Below are 23,235 nucleotides of genomic sequence, written 5' to 3'. Positions count from 1 at the left end.
TCTCCAACAGCCGTTCGAGGCCAGCGACCTGCTGCTGGGACTGAACTTCTCAAAGGTGCTGAGCAGTCTGGTCGCCCTGAATAAAGTGACTGCAGGTTGGTCCAAATGTGTGTGTGTGAGTTCCGTGGTGTGTGTGGGGGTGTTTTTATGAAAGACAGGCAGGTAGTTCTGAGTGTGTGGGTGCTGACTGCAGATACAAGGTCTGGTTTATTTATACTGTGTCCTATTTTATCAGATATCGGCGTGGGCAGTGATTCGGTGTGCGCTCGACACTCTTCAGCTCACCGCATCAAATCGTTTGAGTCGCTGTCCTCTCAGGCTTCACTGGGCCGGTCCTCCAAGCTGCTGCAGAACCAGTTCCGCAGTCTGGTAAGGTCGATGCTTCACTTCCACCCAGAAACGGCACCGCTTCGGAACACAGTGGGTCTGAGTCCCTGAAAAGCTGAACACAATCATTTTTACAACCTGTCATATATCATTCAGCCGTTTGTACTACCTTTGTGAAGCTTTTCATGTTCAGTTTTTGATGAACATGTTGCCAGAGAGCTGTTGAATGGATAATCAGTCACAACCCAAAGCAGTTAACGCTGTACATTCATCCAGTGGCTGTTTTAATATGCTTAATTACTGTTTCCAAGCTTGCATGCTAAATAATTATATAGTGATGAATGGATGGTTAAAGGCCCCGCACACCTTCATGTGGTGTTTGCAGTTATTTCTGCTGATTAGCCCGCTGCTCAGGTCAACGTTTTGACAGAGCTGTGCAGGGAACAACGTGATAGCACTAAAGTCTGGGTGCTAATGAGCCTCCGGTTACATCGAGTTTGCTTCTCATTAACCATCTGAACCCCCCAAGCAGTTTGAGTGTTTTATTTACTCATGTCACATTTGTACTCACTGAAGGCTAATTTTTTCACTGCAATATAAAATCGTTTAGCACCTCTATGGGAACAGCACAACGATGGCTAGAAGTAGAGAGAACTCAAAAATGGCGATTGTGCAGACTCACAGTGTTAAAATGCCAAACATGACTTTTTTGAGTATTTATTTTTCAGAAATTGTAAAAGTCTGTAACCTACAGTATTTTTCCAAATTCTCCCAGCTGTTACCAATACTGGAAAAAATTTGACTTTACTTACTGTTGATGTTTTACTACTTACATTTTTATTTTTATTGCCGTGGTTGTCTGTGTAAACACAGCCTGCAGTTCAGCTCGATGCAGCAGAAAGATCCCAGAATTTTTGTCACTAGACTGCATGTTCACAGCTGAGTCACTAGTTGACTCTCAGTTGTGTTTAGGAGCTCAAAATGTTTGTTTTTTCCCCCAGTCTGGTTACTGCAGACGATTTAGTTTTTGACGACATTCCAAATGAGCCATCTAGGATAAAGTGAGTTCGATAAAATATGACATTAAACTCAGATTTGAGGAAGCTTACAGACAGAACTGCACATCACGCATGATTAGTTTAAGGACTGTCGAAAAGTTAGTCGGTTCTTTATCTTTTTCAAGTTTCTTGCTCTTGTAGATGGTGTAATTTTTGAGGGTTAATTTCTTATACACAACAAGATGAGGCACATTTTATGTCTGTCATGTGTTAACCTCGCTTTGTGCGCTTTGCTTTAACATATGTATTCATTGATTAAGACACAAGAAGCAAAAACATACTTTGTACCCACTGCAAAGAGATCTAATCAGGAACAATAAATGAAAAATATGTGACCCTACATTAAGAACCTAATGTTATTCATCTTAACCACAAAAGGATCACCTGAGTCATACTGTTTATTTGAGAAGCTTTATACAGACACCAATGCAGCAAGCTAAACACCCCAGTCTTAGATTTTATGCAATGGGCAAATAAATAATGACAAATAGGTGAGTTGCTTAAATGGAAATTATCATGACTAATGCAACTTTCAAGATTGCACCACAGGAAGAGGCCAAAATGAAATCCATATTTGGCACTACAATATTGATTTACCCTGATTGCTGTCTGTAGAAGCTTTTTCAAGCAAACAAGTCATTATAATGCAGTCAAATCACAGCAAGGCTCCAATAGTTCAATGGGAAAATTGTGATTGATTACAGAACAACAGCACAAACTGCAGCCACAGTGGAACTGTACATTGCAGCTTCCTGCTTTCAACATAGTAAAGTGTCAGAGAGACAGACATAATGAGCCTGATGAAACATGATGAATAATAAAAGTTACCCAACATCTGCCATCACATGGTGACATTCTTGCCTCCTTCGTCAGGACATGTCAGAAAACAGCGGACAGCAGCTGCTGGTGAAGGCGCGTTTCAACTTCCAGCAGACCAACGAGGATGAGCTCACCTTTGCCAAGGGTGATATCATCAACGTGACTCGCCAGGAGGAGGGCGGCTGGTGGGAGGGGACGCTTAACGGCAAGACTGGCTGGTTTCCTAGCAACTATGTGCGCGAGGTCAAGGGCTCTGGTGGGTACCTCGGCTACCTGTGGGCACATTTTTCTAAGACGAATATGATGGATGATAAAGATGCTGTGATTGGGAGCAACAGATGCAGATGAGCCACTTTATGGTACTAGAATGTCTTAATACTATACTGAGACACTCCCATGCTGTTATACCAAGACTTTAATACCTTTAGAGTATTTGTTGCAACCTCCACAATTAGCAGTTGCATCCCTCAGACCAAATCTTTCTAAATAAGTCTCCTGCCTCTGCATGCATCTGTGAGTAATACATTTCTGCACATCTCTCTAAGACAACCAGTACACAACATCACACATTAGTCGTTGCCATCCAGCTGGCCTTATGACAGTTGCACATCTGTTGCTTCTGGAGTCCTGATGTTTTTTTCTCTGCGTGTGCAACAGGCTGAGATGCCATGTGGCGTCTCTGTAAATATATGTGGAGTAAAGCAAGATGTGCCGTCTCTGCTCAAAGCTTATATCTAATGCAACTGTGATGTGGAAACGTGGAGCCGCTTGTCAGCTTTAGATGCATTTGAAGTGTCTCGATTTGATGGGTGGGAGTTGAGATGGTTCTGTCTGAACTGTAGAAAACTTTTAATTGGCTCATCCTTGTTTTTCTTCAATTCCTTAAAGGGATGTATAAATGCATTTGCTGTATCGGCTTAGATACTGTGTATGTATTCGGTGGTAGCACATTTGTATGAGAGATGAATGGGGGACAATGTGGCGGTGAAGAGAAACTGTGATGCTGCTGAAACAAATATTATGTTCTGATTTACTGTTGTTCTACCTGAATTATAGTAATTATTGTAAACAGGATGATATTCATGAAAAGCCAGCCAGTGTTTTCACTGTGACCTCTGAAATTAATGCCACAAAGGCCTTTTTATGAAGATAATAGCCATGATTTATGGTTAGATATTCGTTTTTTTTATGCAGTGTGGTTTAAATGAGGTCTCATGCATGGGACATTTAAGTAATAAAGGTCATGATGCATTCTAAAAATACGTACATTTACAGTTATAAGATTGCATGTGCTGTACATACATGTAAAAGTATGTGTTCTAATTCATTTGTTTTCCTTCTGGCCACAGACAAACAAGTGTCTCCCAAGTCTGGCACCCTTAAGAGCCCCCCTAAAGGCTTCGACACGTCTGCAATCAGCAAGACGTACTATAACTTGGTGAGGAAACAATTCCACGCTTATTTGAACTGTTGTCTGTCAGTCCTACTTATCTCTCTCTCCTTTCTCCACAAACATCACGTTGAAATTCAAGGATGCTATCTCTGTTTCTTGAGGGCTTTAAAAAAAATGTATTAATGCCTGTTTTTCTATCTGTGCTTTTATCTTTGCTGTTTCCATTTGTAAATGATCTTCCCTGAGAGAATCTGTCTGCTCAGTTATCTAAACTGTGATCACAGTTGCCTTATGATAAGAAAAGTCCCAACTATTTCCTGCCTCACACACAGTGTAGGAAGCATCTTGTAGCACTTAGAAGTAGCTGTAAGACACATTTGTTTATCTGTTTATTTGGTACATGTGGCTGGTTGTGGGTAACTGATGGAACTGAATCAATATTTGGTTTGTTGATACAGTTGTTTTTTTTTTTTAATGTGACACTCAGTTGGCCAACTAGTCTCACCTACCTCTGATTTGATAGCTGTAGTACAACAACCTTTATTTTAATTCTATGATGCTGGTGTTGGATGATGTTTTTCATTTTATATTTGGCACATATGCTGATTCAGTTAGTTCGAAGAAACATTTCAGCCTTTCCTGTGTTATGATTATCACGAGGCAGTCTGTGGGATCAGCTCATCAAGGAAAATTTTGTTGGATCAGGAATATACACCAGACTCGCTATGTAAATTACCGTTGTGATGCTTTTATGGATTTATTACTCCAAAAATGTGGCACTAGCTCATGAAATAAACAAATCTAACTCTACTCCTGACGATAATAAATAACAGAACTGTTCTACCAAAACCTATGAGACATAGACTTAATATTTAAGCCGTTTTTCCCTTTTTCTTGTAGGTATTACAGAACATTTTAGAAACAGAAACAGAATATTCCAAGGACCTTCAGAGCCTCCTGACGAACTACCTGCGACCGCTTCAGAACATTGACAAGTATGACTCATTTAGACATAAAGCAGATGTCGGAAACAGGTTATTTTTAGCAGAATTTATAACATTCAATTTATAAATTTGATTTTTACACAAAGCATAAACCACAAAGATGACTTGATTTTCATTTACATTAATATGTTGTTTCCCTTCTCACGTTTCTTTCCTGCAGACTGGGCAGCTCGGAGGTGGCTCTGATTCTGGGAAACCTGGAGGAGATCAGCACCTTCCAGCAGATGCTCGTCCAATCGCTGGAGGAGTGCACCAAGTTAGTCCCTCCCAGTGCACTCAGCCCCACTGCAGCAGCATCCTCAGGGTTTCATAATAAGCAGAGGGACATCTAGTGTTGGACTTCATGTACTACAGGATGCTCATTTAGACCATAGACTGTGAAAATTGTGATTTTGTACTTTGTTAGGCCAGTTGTTTTTCCTGTACTTGTGCTCCAGTCTATTTTATTCTCAGTGTATGAGAGTTTACATATATATTTATACATTTTGTATATCTGTGATCTCATTATTTTCTTTAGGCTTCCAGAAAGCCAGCAAAGGGTGGGCGGTTTCTTCCTCAACCTCATGCCACAGATGAAGGCTCTCTATGTTGGTTATTGTTCCAACCATCCCTCTGCAGTTAATGTGCTCACCCAACACAGGTATGTTCACGTCAGTGTGATTTAGCAGTGTCTATAGGGGCTGGGTGTATTGTTGGAGTTTGTCTTGTTTACATGCTGTTGGCTGATTGAGGCAGAAATTGTGGTGTCATTGTAATTTCAATACAACCGAAGGAGACAGAATGAATGAAGCATGTGTTTGCAGGAGGTGATCACAAATCATGTTGAGGACTTTACAAGATAGAAATGGTCCAAAAGTTTAGACCAGAACACTGTAGTTGTTTCAGTCACATATTTTATGCACACGTTGAAGTATAGCATTAGAAAGGTTTAATGAAAAGAGCAAAACACAGGAAAAAAATCGCCCCAGTTTGGCAAAATTGTGTTTACGCTCGCTTAAGGTGGTTTTTGACTTTTTGAAAAACGTTAATGTGCATTACGGGAGCTAGAAACATTTCATTAGACATTTAACTCACATGGCTAATAGGCTTTTTCCGCTTCTTTTGTTGTCTTTGCTTCCAGCCAGCATTAAACATGTCCAATACCAACTGACATAAATGAATAAGAAAAGCAATTCCATTTCTCTCATAAATGGCCAAAATTTGTTGTGTTTGTTTTCTCTCTCTTTTTTTTTAGTGTCTGGCAAACAACTGGGCACTGAATCGCATACTTTTTTCTTTTTAATTACATGCTACAGCAGCCCTCACAGACTCGATCCAAATGCGATGATAAGAACAAAACCACCGCTGGCAGCAGCTTAATGCTCCAGCAGGTCATGAGCAGAAGTGGTCCAACAGATCAAACAGGGCATTTTTCTCCTTTAGTGGTGTGTTGAGACCTGACACAATAGAACAAGATTATCTGGAGCTGATAGGCTGAATGTAATATTGGCAGTCTTGGTCACTTGGAACTGAAACGACCTGTGAAGACGTCTGGAGGAGAGATTATTGAGCACGTAGAGGCTGAGCTGAGGTGCATCTGAATTATGTGATTTGTCAGTCGTTGCTTTTTAGGTTATTCGTCATTGGAAATGGGTTTAGGAATTCTTCATATATTGCCAGTCATGACGGACAGTAACAAATATTATCTGTATGAAGCCGGCAAAGAGGTGCTGTTCTGATAATGCTGTCATTTTTCAAAACTGTATTTTGTAACATTAAGAAAATGTCTTTTTAAGTGTCTTTCTCTCAGTGTAGTTGAGGTTGCTTTTTGTTAAATTGACCTGTTTTCGATGTACAATATCATCATTTTTTTTTAGAAATTTGCATCTAGTATTATTAGATTACCTGCCTCTAGAGATTAAATTATTAGCCTAGTAATCAAATTATCACTTGCCTTGGTGAGCACTTATTTTCAGTCGTCTTTGTTTTGCAAAAGTGCCGACATTCTCTAGAGAGAGGCTTTTGCTCTTGTCTGTTTTATATTATGAATGTATTATTCCTAGCTTCTGGACTATTGGTTGGACAAAACGAGACATCTGAAGACAGCTTCTTGGGCGTATTTCACTGTTTTCTGACATTTCACGAAGAAACGATTGATCAAAAAAATAATCAGCAGGTTAATCGATGATGAAACTTTCCTTCTCTCGCTGCTTCTGTGACAGTGTTTACTTGCTGAAAGTTAATCTCCTACTTCATATCAGCGTTTCTTTTAACTCCCCACTGTCTGTTTGAGTTATGAAAGCAGCAGGACAAGTGAGCCGTAAAAATCTGAATGCCAATTAGGATTGCATGACCTTCAGCGTCTTATGAAAGCAGCATAAGATGATTAACAGCGGCAACCGAGTCTGATTGGTGTGCTGATTGTAAACCCTGTGAAGATGCTGTTTGTGATGTCGAGTGAATGTTCAAAATCGTTGGTTGTTAACGTTGGGTTTTTCACTCTCTGTCTCTCTTTTTCTCTTGCAGTGACGTATTGGGGGAGTTTATGGAGGGGCGCGGTGCAGTCACTCCTGGCATCCTCACCCTGACCACAGGCCTCAGTAAACCCTTTATGAGACTGGACAAATACCCGACTTTACTCAAAGAGCTGGAGAGGCACATGGAGGTGTGTTTCTCTACATTAACCATCAGTCGACAGCTATTGTTTTAAGCTGTGTGATTAACGGGCAACATGTTTCTGATCTCGCAGGAGAGCCATCCCGACAGGCCAGACATTCAGAAGTGCATGGCGTCTTTCAAAAATCTCTCCGTAAGCCGAACACACTTCCTCTGCAGTCAGACTTAACACGTAACCAGACTTAATATGAAATGAAATGAATTGATAGCAGGCCTTGAAGCAGCTGTCTGTTCCCATCACTCCAGGCTCAGTGCCAGGAGGTGCGGAAACGCAAGGAGCTGGAGCTGCAGATTCTCACCGAGTCCATCCGGCTGTGGGAAGGAGACGACATCAAGACTCTGGGCTCCGTGATCTACATGAGCCAGGTCTTAGTCCAGAGTCACGCGTCAGAGGTAACACCTTCACCTGCACTTCACTCTGCTCTAAACTGCTACAAAAAGTCAATTTTTTAATCGAATTGGCCAGTTCGTGTCAAAGAGTCACAATAATGTCTTACAAATGCGTGTTGTGAAATTTACAAATGTTACACGAAAGCTACAAACACAGATGGTGTTTACGCCTACGACCATCACCTCATCCTTGCAGTTACAGTCTTCTCGTACATTATTTGGCATGAAATTTCCCCACTGTGCACCGACCCCACATAGACCGATACCTAGTCACTGAATGTTTGCTTCGGGCGCATAGGGATAAATTACTTGTCAAAAAAGCAAAAATAATATTTATACAGTGTTTAACAATTTTATTAGACCACCTGTCTAATTTGTTAAGCACTGTAAATATACACAGGTCATCCCGCATCATGAAGTGCTTTAATTCACACTCAGCGCTCGACGTTTTACCATTTTGAACAGGAATGAGGAATTTCAAACGGAGTTCACCTTTTTATTCCCAAATCTGAGCCACTGGGCTTCTCTGAGAAGTCAGAAATTAATCAAGCATAACATTCAACCAATAAAACAGTTTTTTCTGCTCTGGAATGCAAGTAAATAACTATAATTTGACAACTTAATTAAGAAATAGGAATGTGCTTGACTATTTTTTCAGTTTTTTTGTAAAACAGTAAATTTGAAAATTTATGGATTATAATAATATTTATATTTTAGCATTCAAAATGTCATTTTGGTTGAAGGGCTTCTACATACTGGTGTATAAACCATTACAGAAACATTAAAAAATATATATTTTGATAATTAGCAATGCTGTTAATTTAGGGCAGCTGTGGCATAAACCTTACATAGGGGAGTGGTCTAATAAATTTAAGCACTGTATATATTTGTGTTTTTTAATTGCCTTGAATATTCCACGGCCTGTCTGTGCTGCAGCGCCTTTGTTTTGACTACAGCTCCTCGGTCTGCCTGCACTATCGTGTTCCTACCATTGCAAGCCAACATGCCACAACGTGCAAAAACAACATGTGGACATTTTTTTAACTGCTTGCAGGAGCTCGGTAGTGTCTGTGAATGTGTTAGGGCAAATTAAAGGCATAATATGTGTTAAAATATCAAACATCTGACCTAGATCTTTAGCTTTATTATTATGATAAACTTCCCTCTTTGGTCAGCTTCTCTTTTTCGGTGGTCCACAGTGCAGAAAATGTTTAGAATTGCTGAGTGAAATGCATTATACAGTGACATCCTGCGGTTTACTGTAGTTGTGAATAAATGCCAGATTAATACTGGGGACGTGTAAATTTATGCTGTGAAATGATATTGTACTATTTTTTTTGACAGCTTTAATATGTACATGACTGCAGGATTCATGGCATGCTGTTAAACTCCCCACCTGTGACTTGTTGACAAGTTTTGCCGACACCAGATAATTCTCACCAGGGATATTTAAAAAAAAAAAAGTTTTTATTTATATTGTTGGAAATCTTTCATCTTAACCGGGGCTTAAGTTTGATTTATTCTCCTGCGTTGAATCTGTTTAGCCGTAGCCTGACGTGCACCTCCCCAGAAATAGTCTGCATTGTAGTTAATATGCTGTGTAGATGCAGCATATTGATTCGTGCAAAGATAATGTCCTTCTGAACAAATCGCAATATGTTATAGGCTGTAATTGTGTCTGGCTTGCTCATAATGCAAACACAATAGCCAGTACTCTGCCAGTGCAGCGATATGCTGTTTTGTCATTTACATAGCTCAACCAATCTGTGTAGAGACGCAGCTGGTTTCCACATCTTCTGTCTCTTCTGCGCTACAGTAATTTCAGTGAAAGTAACTGAAATGGCAGCTGACACTGCCTCATTTCAGGCATTGTCTGAAACATATGAACAACTAAACACAGTAGAATAGGGACCACACTGTTAACTAGCAAATTAGTGGTGTGATTGCAGAGCAAAACGGACGCACTAGCGTAAGCAAGGAAGTACAACTATTGACAAAGGTGTAGATTTTGCATGGATTCAATACAGGAATTAAATCAAGCTTTAATCAGATCTTTCCATAACAGATTTCTAAGGTATGCCTTATTGCTCTCTTATATTTACTCTCTCCCACCCACTCTACATTTCTCTGTCTTTCTTTTTCTTAACTTTCCACCTGTTTGTCAGGAGAAGAACGAGCGTTACCTCATGCTCTTCCCCCACGTCCTCCTCATGTTGTCTGCCAGTCCCAGGATGAGTGGCTTCATATTCCAGGTCAGTAGCACCTCCCTTTTAAAGTTCCTCTCCCCAAACCGCTCTTTCAAATCTTACAATGCACTGAAAGTAATTTCTCTTTTACTTCATCTGACGTAGTGATTTCTTTCTGTAGGGAAAACTGCCCCTTGCTGGCATGATAGTGACCAAACTAGAAGACTGTGAAGCCCATAAAAACTCCTTTGAGCTCAACGGTAAGGCTACATGAGAAGAACAAGATGTCCAGTTAACTCATTTACAGGTGCTGCCTTTAATAAAACAGTCTCTGTCTGCGCAGGCACAATGTTTGACCGTCTCCAGGTGGTATGCGCCAACCAGCAGGACCTGCAGGACTGGGTGGAGCACCTGACCAGACAGATCAAACACACTGCAGCCACAGCGCCCAGCCACAAACCACTCACTGTTCCCTGCCACACGGTCAGCAGCTAATTATTGCACATATAGATCAGTTTCTTTCTTTTCATTTATACCCCATGTGGCATAAACACTGTGAATAGACATATATATGTTGATTTCTTATTGCCTGTGACCGTAAAAATCAGTAACCATGAGAGGTTGACTCACCTCTTGTCTGGTAATCATCTCAAGAGACTAAGCAGCCCCAGAGGTAAAGTGGCTTATATCTCCCACGAGAATGACTTTAATGCACAATTGCATTTGATGAAATGAATACAAATGCACATTAATCAACATTTATCCATAGGACAAATTGGCTATGAAATAAATGATAAACAATGACGCTAATTTTCTTTACAAAAGGCCTCTTTGCATGTTGGTGGCTGCATTGTGAACAGAGGTGTCTTATGTGGGACTTATATAAAGCTATGATTTTGACTGATTAAAAATGGGGAGGTGGCATATCTGTGGGGAGAGATTTGAGACATGTCCAGCTAGGAGTAAATCCCACAACATATCCAAGACGCACTGGTGGAGTTACAGTTCCATCTGGCTGGATGATGCTTCGGGATTCCCAGGAGAGGCTGCAGATGTGGCTGGGACTTTGGGCATCTGGGCTATTGAGCGATACGACTCCCAAACGGACTTTTTGCCTGCCCGTAACGTTAAGAGGACCATCTCTAATAACTTTTTTGTTACTAAAAACAGCAGTTCAGATAAGTGTTTGAATGGCAGTCTTTAGGAATTTATGTAATGCTGCGAATTATTTTCCAAGAGTTGAATCCAATTCCGATGACATATTTGTTAGAATTTGCTGAACATAATTTAAATGCAGTCCATGCAGCCAAACCCAGAAGTACGCCGCAGACTTAACATTTGTGGCATGTACCTCCCCTGCTTCACTTGAATGAATGGCTAACATGTCTGTAAGGTGGTTTCATTTTCAAAAGTCAGCAAACAGCTTCATTTTTATCCATGATTTTTCTATCTGTAATGTTTAACCCAATGTGAATCCTATTTTTAGTTTTTAGACAGTTCAGCATGGCCTGCTAGTTTTGTACATTTTGCATTAGTAAAGACTTTAAATAGTTTTATTCTTTATTTGGAGTGCAAGTACGACCAATCTGAACATGATTACACATTGAATATTTGATTAATTCCCGCATACAAACTAGATTTCTGCTTTTAAACCTCAACAGTACCGGTGCTGCTTTATAAATGCACCGCTGCACAAGTTTTCTGCCACTCTGTGATGCAGATCCACACATAAACCAATCATTTCTGAGCCAAGTGGTACCAAAAAGGATGATGTAAAGAGCCTGGCTTTCGCTACTCAGTACATAGTAAATGTAGACCGGATGTTTTCTGGGGGCTGATCAGGGAAACAGCAGTTGTGGAAAGAACAGAACCGTCCATCGAGTAATAAACAGGACTTGTTTTGTCTCCCCTAGCTCCCGTCTCACCCCCTCACCCCTTCCCGGCACGCTGAGGGGAGGTCCATGACAGTGGCTCCTACCTACCACACCCTGCCTCACCCCTCCTCCCACGGAACCTCCCACAGCACCATGATGTGGGGCCCACTGGAACCACCCAACACCCCCAAACCCTGGAGCCTGAGCTGCCTGCGACCTGCACCCCCACTACGGCCCTCTGCTGCCCTCTGCTACAAGGAGGTGAGGGGATTTAACACAGTTTGAACATCTGTGTGTTTGTTTTTTAATAAAGATATTACATTTAATGCATTTTTGCCTCCTGTGTGCAGGATCTTAGTAAAAGTCCTAAGAGTGTGAAGAAACTTCTTCCAAAGCGCAAACCTGAGAGGAAACAGTCTGAAGAGGAATTTGCCTTGAGAAAGAGTATGTTTAAAGTCTTTTTTTTTTCAATGTGAAAAAATATATATGAATATTATGAATCTATAGTCTGTTGATACAGTTATGGGAACATTGTGTACTTGTGTATTGCAGATTAGAGAAATATATTAAGGTAAAGATTAGCAGCAGAGAATAATTAATGGGATGCCTTGTGCTCTATGCTGCTTTTAAACATTATATAGCTTTTCTTGTTTGTTTGCTATTAACAGAGCACATGTTCAACAACAAACAGTCACTTTTACAACAAAATGTGCATGTTATTGTCCACATAGCAAAGCAGAACAGCTAACAAACAATTGTGTTTGTGTGCAGATTCAAAAACTTTATGATAATAAGCTTAATGAACTCCTGTCTCTCCTACAGCTAAAAGGAAAAAGTGTGTTTCCTAAAATATCCAGCTACTCTTTTCGTGACAGTGAGAACAGACAGAATTTCAGCACCATGAGCGTGGTAATTAATTGCACCTTCTCTTTCTCAGGTACAGCAGCTCTGGAAGAAGACGCCCAGATCCTGAAAGTTATCGAGGCGTACTGCACCAGCGCCAAAACCAGGCAGACTCTTAACTCCAGTAAGAAAAAACCTAAATCGTACTCTTGCACAAAAGAAGAGAGTTTCATACTGGAGCTTGCTGTCTTTACTCTGTACTCAGTGCCTTTCTTTAACGCTGGTATTCTGAACTGATCCTTCTAACAGTATCTTTTCTTCTTCCCGTCTCTCCTCCATTCCTTACTCTTTGGCATCGTTCTGGTTTACGTTGAGTTCCTTCCTTTTTTTTCTCTTCATACTGTGCTATAATTTCCTCCATGTGTTCTGATTTCCTTCATCATCTTATCCCGCATCTGTCATTGGTTTTATGATTTATCATTTGTTGCATCTGCCACGTCCTCCTCCTCCTCCTCCTCCTCCTTTTACCGCCGTTCCTCTTCCTTCGACCACCATTTCCTTCCTCCACATTTGCAACGTCGCCGTCTGCTCGGCTCGTCCGACCAGCCTGGCAGGGCACTGACCTGATGCACAACCACGTGCTTGCGGACGTGGACCAGTCCTGCGTGGACTCGCCGGGCCGCCGTAGCAGCGTGTCGCGGCCAGAACTGACCTCCGACCTTTCGGAGGACTCTGACTATGACTCCATCTGGACCACCCACAGTTACAGGATGGGCTCGGTGCCGCGCAAGAGCTGCATCTCTCACCAGAACTAAAGAACGTACAGTACTGCCACGCTGTGCTGTGATGTAACGTACAGCGCGCTTACCTCTTTTACCTTCAATGTATTAAAAAAAAAAAAAGAAGATTTTTTTAATTTATCTATTTATTTTCTATTATATTTGTTCATTTTTTTGTTAACTTATTTGGTTTATTTATTTTTTTTGGACAATTTCTTTGAAGATGTTTTAAGCATCTCCCTGTTGCCTTTGCCACTTTCCCTTTTATGTGCCTCCTCTCTTTCTGTAGTTGTCATGCAGTAAGTGTTTGGTAATTAATTGTTAATTTATCTTGAATGTGACCGCTCCCCTTGTTCGACCATAAACGTGGTGGACTCTCAGCAGAGAGTACAGGGACTTTGGAGTGGAATATTAGGGGAGGGAGACCCGGTGGGAGGGAGCGATGGGGACTGAGCTTTTCCTGTCTGATATTCAGATGTAATTCAGGAACGAGTGTATTCTATTTACCGTGTACTACTTCTCTCCAGTATGTGTTTTTAAGAGTATGAATGCTCAAACATAGCACAGATGCTACACAAGCACGCACACACAGGTTCAGGCACACATACGCCCCTGCTGTCCGATAACATAGCGGCATGCAAATGTAATATCCAAGTTCTCAACATTTTATATCGTCGCTGTTGCCATAATTTGCAGTTCTGATCATGTTGCCAGCCCTCAGCAAGAAAAGAAAAAAATCCAACATATTCAAACAGCTATTGAATATTCAGAGTCCTTGCTAACTTTAATAGTTTGTGAAATTCAGTCTGTTCTTTGTCGTCTGTCGTAGCTGCTACAGAAAGAGGAGATTATCACATACTCTTCACTCTCTAGTCAAGATTAAACTGGATAGAAGCCAGTGTACTTAGAAGAGTGAATATTAAGGGTCAGTTCACCCAAATTACAGAAAACGTATTTTACCAATGATAGTAAACATGAAGATAGTTTTGATTTAATATGTCCAACTAGATCCCATCACTAGAGTAAAGTGACTGAACATTTTTTTTTTTTGTCTTTTGTATTTTTAGTGAACTGACCCTTGATGTCATTCATTTTAATAACTTCCTTTATTGTGCAGTCTCCTAAACATCATCCTCGATCTGCCTGATCTTACATCCAGTGAGATTCGTCTGTTACTGTCACAGGGTTGCATTTATACTGTTTTAAATCTCAAGTTGCTGTATTTATGAAATGAAAAAAAAAAGATTCATATAAAAGCAGGCATAGTGTATCAGCCGGGCGTTAAGAAACTGTAAAGTACAAACTAGAACAGTCCTGTAATACAAACCTGGATGCGTTTGTTTGATATGGAAGTGTCTCCTGGTAGGTAAAGGAATAGTTTGTCATTTTGGGAATTACATGTACTTGCTTTCTCGCCAAGAGTTAGACGTAAAGATTGATTTTACTCTCATATCTGTTCATTCGGTATGAATTCACAGCTTAGAGTAAAGACTAGAAGCAAGCCTGTAGCACCTTTAAAACACACTAACAAAGAACAATTGGTTCTAACAGGGTTGCCAGGTCTGTGGTACTGAATTTAGTTACTTTTGAAGCGTTACCATGGGTTAAATGTTTTTCAATTGGTTTGGGTAGACCTGTTTTGCATGCAAATTACATGAAAAGTATCTAGAATTGAAAATCTTTATTTTAAATTGAATAATTTGTTAATAGTAAAATCCTACCAAACTGATTCCAGATCAGCGTGTGGGCATACGGTGCTGCAAACCTGGCAACCCTGGCGTCTGAGCTTCAGAGGTGCTACTTGACAGAAAAAAGTATAAATCATTACATTTATTTTAATTTTAATGAACATTTTTATGCTATATGTGGCTAAACACATCACCTACAAGTACGAACTGATATTGGCCTTCTTGTCTCACTCATTAGATAAAAAGCAAAGTGCGTATCTAACTTCATGTTTCAGTCTTAAGGTGCATGAGAATGAAAAACAACAAATCTCTTTACATTTGCTACACTGTCAACGTCCTCTGCTTCAACACTCAATGCTTAGCTTTACAGACGTAAGAGTGGAATCTAACTCTCTGAAAGGAAGCGAATATCCCTGTTTTTCCCTAAAATGACGAGCTGTTTCTTTAGGGTGTAGCTGCTGTCGTACGCTCCGACAGCTTGAACGGGTTAGCGCGATATCTCTTGCAAACGTCCCTCTTGTCACAACAAACTAGCACCTATGCTCTGGCCTCACAATCCAGACTCGCCTTTGTTGTCGTCTGGCTTGCGAGGCTCCCCATACTATCATGCATTAATGACTATTTTTATGAAGAAGTATTTTTCCAGTATTGGTAATAAAAAGTACAGGTTGACATCCTCTTACAGTAAGCAATGTGAGTGACATATGGAAATATATTGGTCCACGTTACAGTTTGAACTGTTTCTGAGATGATTTCTTTATTATATTTATTACTTTGTATACAGGCGTTTGTTTTTTGTTTTTTTTTTATTTATATTTTATTCTGTACGTCAATGTTTACAAAATGATCCCTGGATGAATCATTTCTTTTTCTTTCTTTTTTTTTTCTTTTATATTTTATTGGTCTGTATCGAAGTTTACACTGAAACTATAACATGAAGTGTTGGAATTATTTTGCACAATCATGTAACGGGGGGCCAGCGGGTGGGAGTGGGTGGGCGGGGGTAGAATCTGTTAAAATTCTGTACTTTCTGTCGTCTACCTAGAGTGTGTATGATATATCCTAAAGGTAGACTTAAGTATTCAGTGTTTCTGTAAAGTAAATGCTCATTCGTAGTGTAAATGCTCAACCTTCAGTGTTTTGGTAGCATTGAGGGTTAAAAAAAAAAAAACAAGGAAAAAAACAAGAGACTGCGATTATACAGGAACATTTCTATGTGAACTACTCATTCAACCTCAGAATACTGTCAGAGTGGACTTGAAATATAAAGAGCACATACGGTAGTCTCCCTTTCTGTAAATACTAGTTGTCTTGGAGCAAGAAAAAAAAATAAAAAATCCATTCTACCTTCTATGAGTATTTGAGCTAAGAATATCACTGTCCTTATATCATGTGCTATACTTTGTGACAGGTGTATTCTGTGGTTTAAGAAACTTAAGTCAAACTGTGGGACAGGCAGGGTGACCAGACTAACTGTCTTTAACCAACGGTGTCCTCTGTGTGCTCTAATGTCGTATTCAGTTCACACACGTGACCATGTCTTATCTGCAAACAGCGCCTTCAGTGTATTTGTTCTACACTGCTGAAGTGTTCGAGTCCCAAACGCTGTATTATGAGTTTTGAATAAATTTGTCATTTGGTAGACGCTGGTGATTATGGTGATTTGTTGTTGGAGGACGGCAGATCTGATTGTGTTTGGGAAAGAGGGTGGATTTTCTCATTAATTTCAAAATGACAGATGTGTGTTGTGAATTAGTCGTACTTGTGTTTTGTTTGTGCAAGAATCTGTCCACAGCCTCTTAATTTCCTTCCACTATCCTCTGACTCTCAGATCTGGTCTGTGCATGACTAACACTCTACTACTACCGCTGACTGTGTGTGTGTGGCTTCTTTTTTTTCTGCTTCTCTTGGATGCCGTCAGTCCTTCCAGGAAAGCTCAGGCTGTGGTGTGAAAAAAGTAATTTAGTGAAGATGACTCATCGTACCACAAGGTGAGACTGAGTGAAGTACAACTGTTGAGTGCTCTTCTGTTTCATAACAGGACCGCGAAGGGAAACGGGGCTGCATGTGATCATCCCTGGTGAGCAGAAAGTCCTTGTGGAGGATCCCAGTCGCAACGGGCAAAGTGCAGCGGAAGAGAAGTAAGATGATTAATGAATCTCTCTTTCTTATCCTACGTAAAGACCACAACCAAGTGTGTTCCTTAGTGAACACTAAGATGTTTTTTTTTTTTTTTTAAAGGCTGAACATTCTGGCAAAAATGTGCTTCAGCAGGAGTAAATGGTGCATTTATTTGGGACTATTTTGACCTGTGGATCAATATGCATGTAGGCATTATCAGTGGGGGAAATAAATTGCTGATTTTGTTTTTTTAATTGGATTTCTTGACCAAACAAATACAGAATATTACCAGACTTAACATTTCAGTAGTTGTAGTGTTATTTCTGGTAAGCTTCCTGGTTTAGGTTTTTGCTATGGTTCTGTGTGTCTCAAAGCAACAGTTATGGATGCAGTGAAACCGATTTTGTTTGATGCCAATATAAGTTGTTGTTTTTTTTTCATTACAGGAGCCTGGTGGATGTGGTGTACGCCCTCAGGGATGAAGTTCAAGAGCTGAAACAGGTGAGTTCATGAAATGTTTCATAACAGATCATGAAGGTGTGATTTACTATTTACGAATGACTTTAAGTTAAGGCTGGCTAGATTGATTTTATGATCTAAGCGGTAGATATAATGTTAACTACTATTAGCAGATTTCATTAAAACATGAGGAATTTCACATAATTTCTGCAAACTGCAGCATCCCCTTTGCTTTAGGTTTGGACAAGGTGACTAAATGATCCATTAAATCGGTTTAGTGATATTTTACAGTTGCTACTGTAACTTGTGAGTGTCCCACACTCTAGGTTTGCCAGTATAGATGGCATCAACCTTACGCCTTTAGATATACAAAAATATGTACATGTTTGTATGTAAAGCCCTTAAATAAGGGATTGGTTCACAGGAAAAGTCTTTCAGAGGTGGTTAAAGGCTTTTCTAAAAAGAAGAAGAAGAAAAAAAGAATCAAATATATAACACTTACAGTCCCCAATATAGAGAAACTTTCAGCCTGGGGGAAAAATAGACGTTTGTCAATAATTTGCATTTTAACTTTAGTTCAAAAGTGCTTTTTCATTTTGTAAGAATGAGCCATACAAACTCAGAAAGACAAAAAAAATAGAACGTGGTATAGACATTGACAGAGTAGTAAAGGGAATTATAATACAGTCAAGACAGCAAAATGACCCTGTACAGGGAAAAAAAATAAAAAGGTTTAGTCCTCTCTGGCATTCAGAAAATCAAATCACCATTTGTAGTATGTGTGTTACTTTATGACATGAGTAATGTGAACGCTTTCCACGGCAGGATAATAAGAAGATGAAGAGGTCTCTGGAGGAGGAGCAGAGAGCCCGGAAGGAACTAGAAAAAGTAGTGAGGAGGGTGCTGAAGAGCATTAATGACCCGACGTGGGATGAGACGAACCTGTGAGGCTAAAGTGCACGTCCGTCTGAAGCTCTGAGAAAGAAAGAGGCATGATACCATGAGTGGACTTTGCTTGCAGTGTGTGTGAAATGCACACACTCACATCCATAATTTAAGGTTGGTCGAGTGTGAGTGAGAGCAAGAGTGCATCGGTAAACAGGTAATTGTGTGCTTGTTTGAGATGGATGTGTGTGTGTGCGCGCTTTAAGAGGAGTGTTGTTGCCGCCACTCTGCTTGATAGGCAGGCCTCACTGGGATGTACTGCTGAACTGCATCCACCATCTATTCCACAATAACATTCCTTGAACGCAAAGTTAAGGGTGAACAAATCATACTCTTCTATCATCTATCATCAGTGTCTCTGGCTGTGTTCAGGAGGCTGGAAGATAACCGGAGAGAGCTGCTCTCCTTCTGTTTACAATCATTTCACAGGACCACTACGCAGCGGTACATAAATGGTACTTCAGTGGTGGTAATGGTCACAAAGGCCTTGGATGAGTCTGAACTTGAATAATGCCATTTCATAACCTCTCTTATGTTATTTAATTTTTATATGGGATGATTTTTTTTTTTGCAGGGTACCTTTCTGGGACACAGACTAAGCCTTTTAGCCTGTTAGCAAAGCTTGTGCCAGGAAACTCATCTTCTGTGTCTTATTGTTTTTGTTTTTAAATCCTTTTTGTGCTCTTTATTGTTTGACCACTTTCCGGGCGTCCTAAGGGAATTGTACAGATATTGAACTTGTACTGTATAATGTAAATACTGCAAAAAGATGAGCCTTTGTCCTTTGGGAGAAATAAATGTGTGCTTTCAAGAAGGACTTTGAGTTATTGTGTCTGGACTACACCACAGGGAGCTGTGCTGTTTGTCATCACACACAAAAACCTATGAAGTGTTCATACTTTCACAGTTTTTGACTATTTATAGCTCCAACTGATTTTCTATGGATTTTACTGATTTTTCCATTGGATGATGCAGGTAAGCTTTTGAAGAGACTGACTTGTATGTAAAATGTATAAATAACAAAAGACCATTAACTCATTCATCCATCCATTTTCTATACACCGCTTAATCCTCACTAGGGTCGCGGGGGGGCTGGAGCCTATCCCAGCCGACTTAGGGCGAAGGCAGGGGACACCCTGGACAGGTCGCCAGTCCATTGCAGGGCCCATTAACTCATCTTTCTTTGAAATTATTTTCAATTTACAATTCCTCCATATGCTTTCATTTCCATGTGTTTACTAAGGTGTAACACATGGTGAAATTTGGGACCAATTGAATTTTTTTTCCCACACATGCTTCCATTTGGACACAGTGTTTGTTAACATGGGGTCCACTTTCATTTCTATACCGATGACACACACATATGTATCTTCCTGTGAGTTCTAATGACTGCCTTTCTGATGTCAAGAAGTTTTTCAGTTGAACTGAGACAAAATAGAGATTCTTGTTACTGGGTCGCAGAATGACGTGAAACAGATTCTGACTACGTGTCGTAAAGACTCTTGGTTCGACAGTAATCTGAGTTTAGAACAGCACACCACAGAGTTTGTACCATAATGTTTTTAGCAAACAATTCAAAATTACATTCAATCTTAACTGTTAAGACACAGACCATATTACAGGCTTCTACTTCATCTTGCTTGGATTACTGCAACAACCTTTTTATTATCTGCCTGAACCAAAAATCTATTGACTCAAAACTGCCAGGGTTTAACCAGAACCAAGAAACACAAGCATGTCACTCCTGTTTTCTCCTCTTTACACTGGCTGCCAGTATGTTTGAGGATAGAGTTTAGGATTTTACTGATTACTTTTTAAAGCTTTTCATGACCTCTCTCTTGGCCAAATCTCTGACCTTTCCATATGTACCAGCAGTTAAAGATCGTCTGTTTTGTCTGTTCCACAGGCCAGACATCTAAAACGGGACATTTGCTGTCTGGGCCTCAAGGATCTGAAGAGGAAACCTGGACAGCTGAACCAGTGATATCAGACTAATACTACTTATACTACTACTACTAATACTTACTAATAATAGAAGTTGGGTACTACTGTCTTTGCTTATTGTCAGATGTGATGGCCTTTGTCAGAGTAAACTTAATGTCAGATGTGATGGCTAATGTTAAATATACTGACTGATTTAGTGCAAAGAGAACAAAATCCCTCAGGAATCCCCCTTTGTGAGCTCGCAAGTCCCTCTAACAGGTTAAAACTCTTATAATACAGTTAGCAGCAGGTAAATTAGTCATGTCAGGTTTAACAAGCGCTGTCAGGTGGTGACTGCTTCAGAATTTGATGCAGTGGTGCACTGTAAAAGAGACCCATTGAAATAAACAAAAAACAAATGCTGATTTAAATGCAGAAAGACATTGTCATTTTGCAGTTAAATCTGGTGAAAGAAAGAATTACATTTTGTAAAAAACAAACAAACAAAAAAACAAACAAAAAAAATATTTTCACAGTTTTGCCCCTTTTAAAACAGTTAACATGTAAATTAATACTTCTTTTCTGTGGTTTTGAAATAAGTGTTTTAAAAATCTATTTTTTACAGTGTATTTTTACGTAGTGACCTAATTCAACCCGCCTCGCTCCCACGTGACACACTGAACTCTGGCGCTAATCAAAACAAACGCACCTTTTTTCAAAACGCGACCGCGCCTTTTAAATGTTTACCACGTGGCTGCCACTCTGTTTGTTTACGCAGCCACCGCAACTATTGTTTGTACAACATTTAACAAACACGCTTACATTATTTAAAAAGTTGTCATTTGCGGGTTGTCCGTATTGCTAACCTCCCTTGGATTGGAAACACTGATTTCCTCTCTGTTGACAGTTTTGGACCTTTATCATCTTTTCCACAAAGGTCTGCACTGAACAATCCGCTTTACCTCACCAAGGTAAGTGTGTGCTGACATTGTGATCTGTCTTGTCTGCTGATTTTGTGCTGAGCTCCTGTTTTTCCAGTTTACTCAGTGGTGCTGATGCTGTTATTAGTGCCTACCAGAACTACCTAGTATGTCATAGGAAGCATTCTAAAAAAAAAAAGTCTTGATTAAATTTGGCCACTTGTCCCACCAAACAAAAAGAAAAGCACCTGTGTAGGTTAATTGATAACAGAAACACAGCAAATTAACTTTACTCTCACAGCTAACTACACTGGAGTTAATGTAATTTTCTTTAAGCAGTTTTAATGTATTTATTTTGCTATTCGTGGCACATGTTGACATGCATGTTTTCCACCATTTGCACCCCCCTCGTCTGCTCAAGGTTTAATGGAACCAACTTCTTGATGGCAAGTAATTTAGTTGCATCAACATCAACAGCTGAATGGTAAAGGAAAGCTCAGTAACTTAAAGAGACACATTTGTTGGATTTGCAGCAAAAAGGTGGCAGTCAAAGACACGAATACCACTAATTTACAACTAGTAGCTCATAATTAAGAGAAAAAGACAACTGTTCATCAGGTAAAACTTTCATGATTGTGACAGCCCTAGCTTTGGGCTACACCTGCTTGCTGGGGAAATATTGAGCTTATGGCTGTTGGCTTCATGTCTGTGTGGATTCTTAGTCATCCCAGTGATGGCAATCCGAGGTCAGCCAGTCAAAACTGAAGGAGCCTCTCAGGTGAGGGGTTAAACATCTTCAAAAACCTAAAAGAGAAGTCAATTTTTTCGCCCTGATGCTTCCGTTTTTATCTGTTTGCTGAAAACAGATCCACTATAGCTTTTGATAGATTTGGGGAGAGTTAACCAAACCAGTCATGTTACAGGCTGTAAAGTCTTAATGATCTGCTGTATCATTGCCATGTGTACTATCCTGCTGCTGCACTTAAGTGGATTTATCCACCTCATTTCATTTACATATCATATTTCCCTGTTGGTCGAAGCGGGGGCCGGGCCGGACCATCCTTGGCTGTTGCCTGGCTCACGCTGTATATTTAAAGTAGGTTTATTGAACAAGTCGCTGTCGTCTTGTCTGTACTGTGCTGTGCTCGGTGTGTGCAAGTTTAGGGCTTGGATGTCAAATATATCTGTGTATCTATATGAAGAAACTACTCATTAGGATTTTTTTTAATTATATGGATCTATAGTGTATATAGTGTGTGTTTAGCTCTTTGTATTGTATTTCTCAGCTCTTCCTATTTATAGTTCATTTGTTCTCTTTTCTTCCTGTCACTTTTTTGTGCTCTTTCCTGTGTCTATACTGCTGCAACAAGTGAGTTTCCTCATTGGTGGTGAAAGCTGAAGTGCAATCTAATCTAATGGTTGACTAGTTGCTGCACAAATACAGGATCTGCAGTAGCAGTTTGTACAAGTTATGCATTCACATCATAAATCTGTCCCATATGAGTGGACTGACTGAAGACACACAAAAATGACCCATAGTGTCATACGCTTCTTGTGGTTGTGTATATATTTGTGTACATGCCACGTGTTTTTCAAAAAAGCACCCCACTGAAGTCTATTGTGTATCTTTTAATGGTGACAAGCTTTGTGGCGGGAGGGGAGGTGGGGGGGCGGGGAGGATGATGATGATGATCCCATTCTGCTGGATGAATAAGCACAGATGTCAACCTTTTCACTGTGACTCTCACCTTGTCCACTCATTAGTAATGAAAACAGTGGCCTTTTGTTTCGTGTTGAATATTCCTTCATTGGAACAAAGGCACATTTCACATTCATCCTGTGAGGCAGATC

The 23,235-nt window shown here is 40.1% G+C and overlaps 1 protein-coding gene across 2 annotated transcripts in view; it reads left to right on the top strand.

Moving 5' to 3' along the window:
- LOC103372297 (rho guanine nucleotide exchange factor 7-like) overlaps positions 1–19,355 on the top strand; it is a 32,528-nt gene extending 13,173 nt beyond the window's left edge. The window contains exons 3-22 of one of the 2 annotated variants that reach the window (XM_008301901.1): positions 11–95; positions 236–369; positions 2,259–2,460; positions 3,554–3,642; positions 4,498–4,592; positions 4,762–4,857; positions 5,119–5,241; positions 7,107–7,245; positions 7,330–7,389; positions 7,503–7,649; positions 9,812–9,898; positions 10,014–10,092; positions 10,176–10,315; positions 11,746–11,967; positions 12,057–12,150; positions 12,644–12,733; positions 13,156–13,335; positions 17,058–17,157; positions 17,584–17,638; positions 18,422–19,355. In XM_008301901.1, the coding sequence (XP_008300123.1) occupies positions 11–95; positions 236–369; positions 2,259–2,460; positions 3,554–3,642; positions 4,498–4,592; positions 4,762–4,857; positions 5,119–5,241; positions 7,107–7,245; positions 7,330–7,389; positions 7,503–7,649; positions 9,812–9,898; positions 10,014–10,092; positions 10,176–10,315; positions 11,746–11,967; positions 12,057–12,150; positions 12,644–12,733; positions 13,156–13,335; positions 17,058–17,157; positions 17,584–17,638; positions 18,422–18,544 (2,340 nt within the window). In that variant the 3' untranslated portion in view covers positions 18,545–19,355. The remainder of the gene's footprint in view (positions 1–10; positions 96–235; positions 370–2,258; positions 2,461–3,553; positions 3,643–4,497; positions 4,593–4,761; positions 4,858–5,118; positions 5,242–7,106; positions 7,246–7,329; positions 7,390–7,502; positions 7,650–9,811; positions 9,899–10,013; positions 10,093–10,175; positions 10,316–11,745; positions 11,968–12,056; positions 12,151–12,643; positions 12,734–13,155; positions 13,336–17,057; positions 17,158–17,583; positions 17,639–18,421) is intronic. The other variant, XM_008301900.1, reaches the window with a different exon arrangement.
- The last annotated feature ends 3,880 nt before the right edge of the window (positions 19,356–23,235 follow it).

Source organism: Stegastes partitus, unplaced genomic scaffold (genome assembly GCF_000690725.1).
Source record: "Stegastes partitus isolate 25-593 unplaced genomic scaffold, Stegastes_partitus-1.0.2 Scaffold1728, whole genome shotgun sequence".
Classification (NCBI taxonomy): Eukaryota; Metazoa; Chordata; class Actinopteri; family Pomacentridae; genus Stegastes; species Stegastes partitus.
Note: the sequence above shows the minus strand (reverse complement) of the source record. Positions and strands in the feature narration are given on the sequence as shown.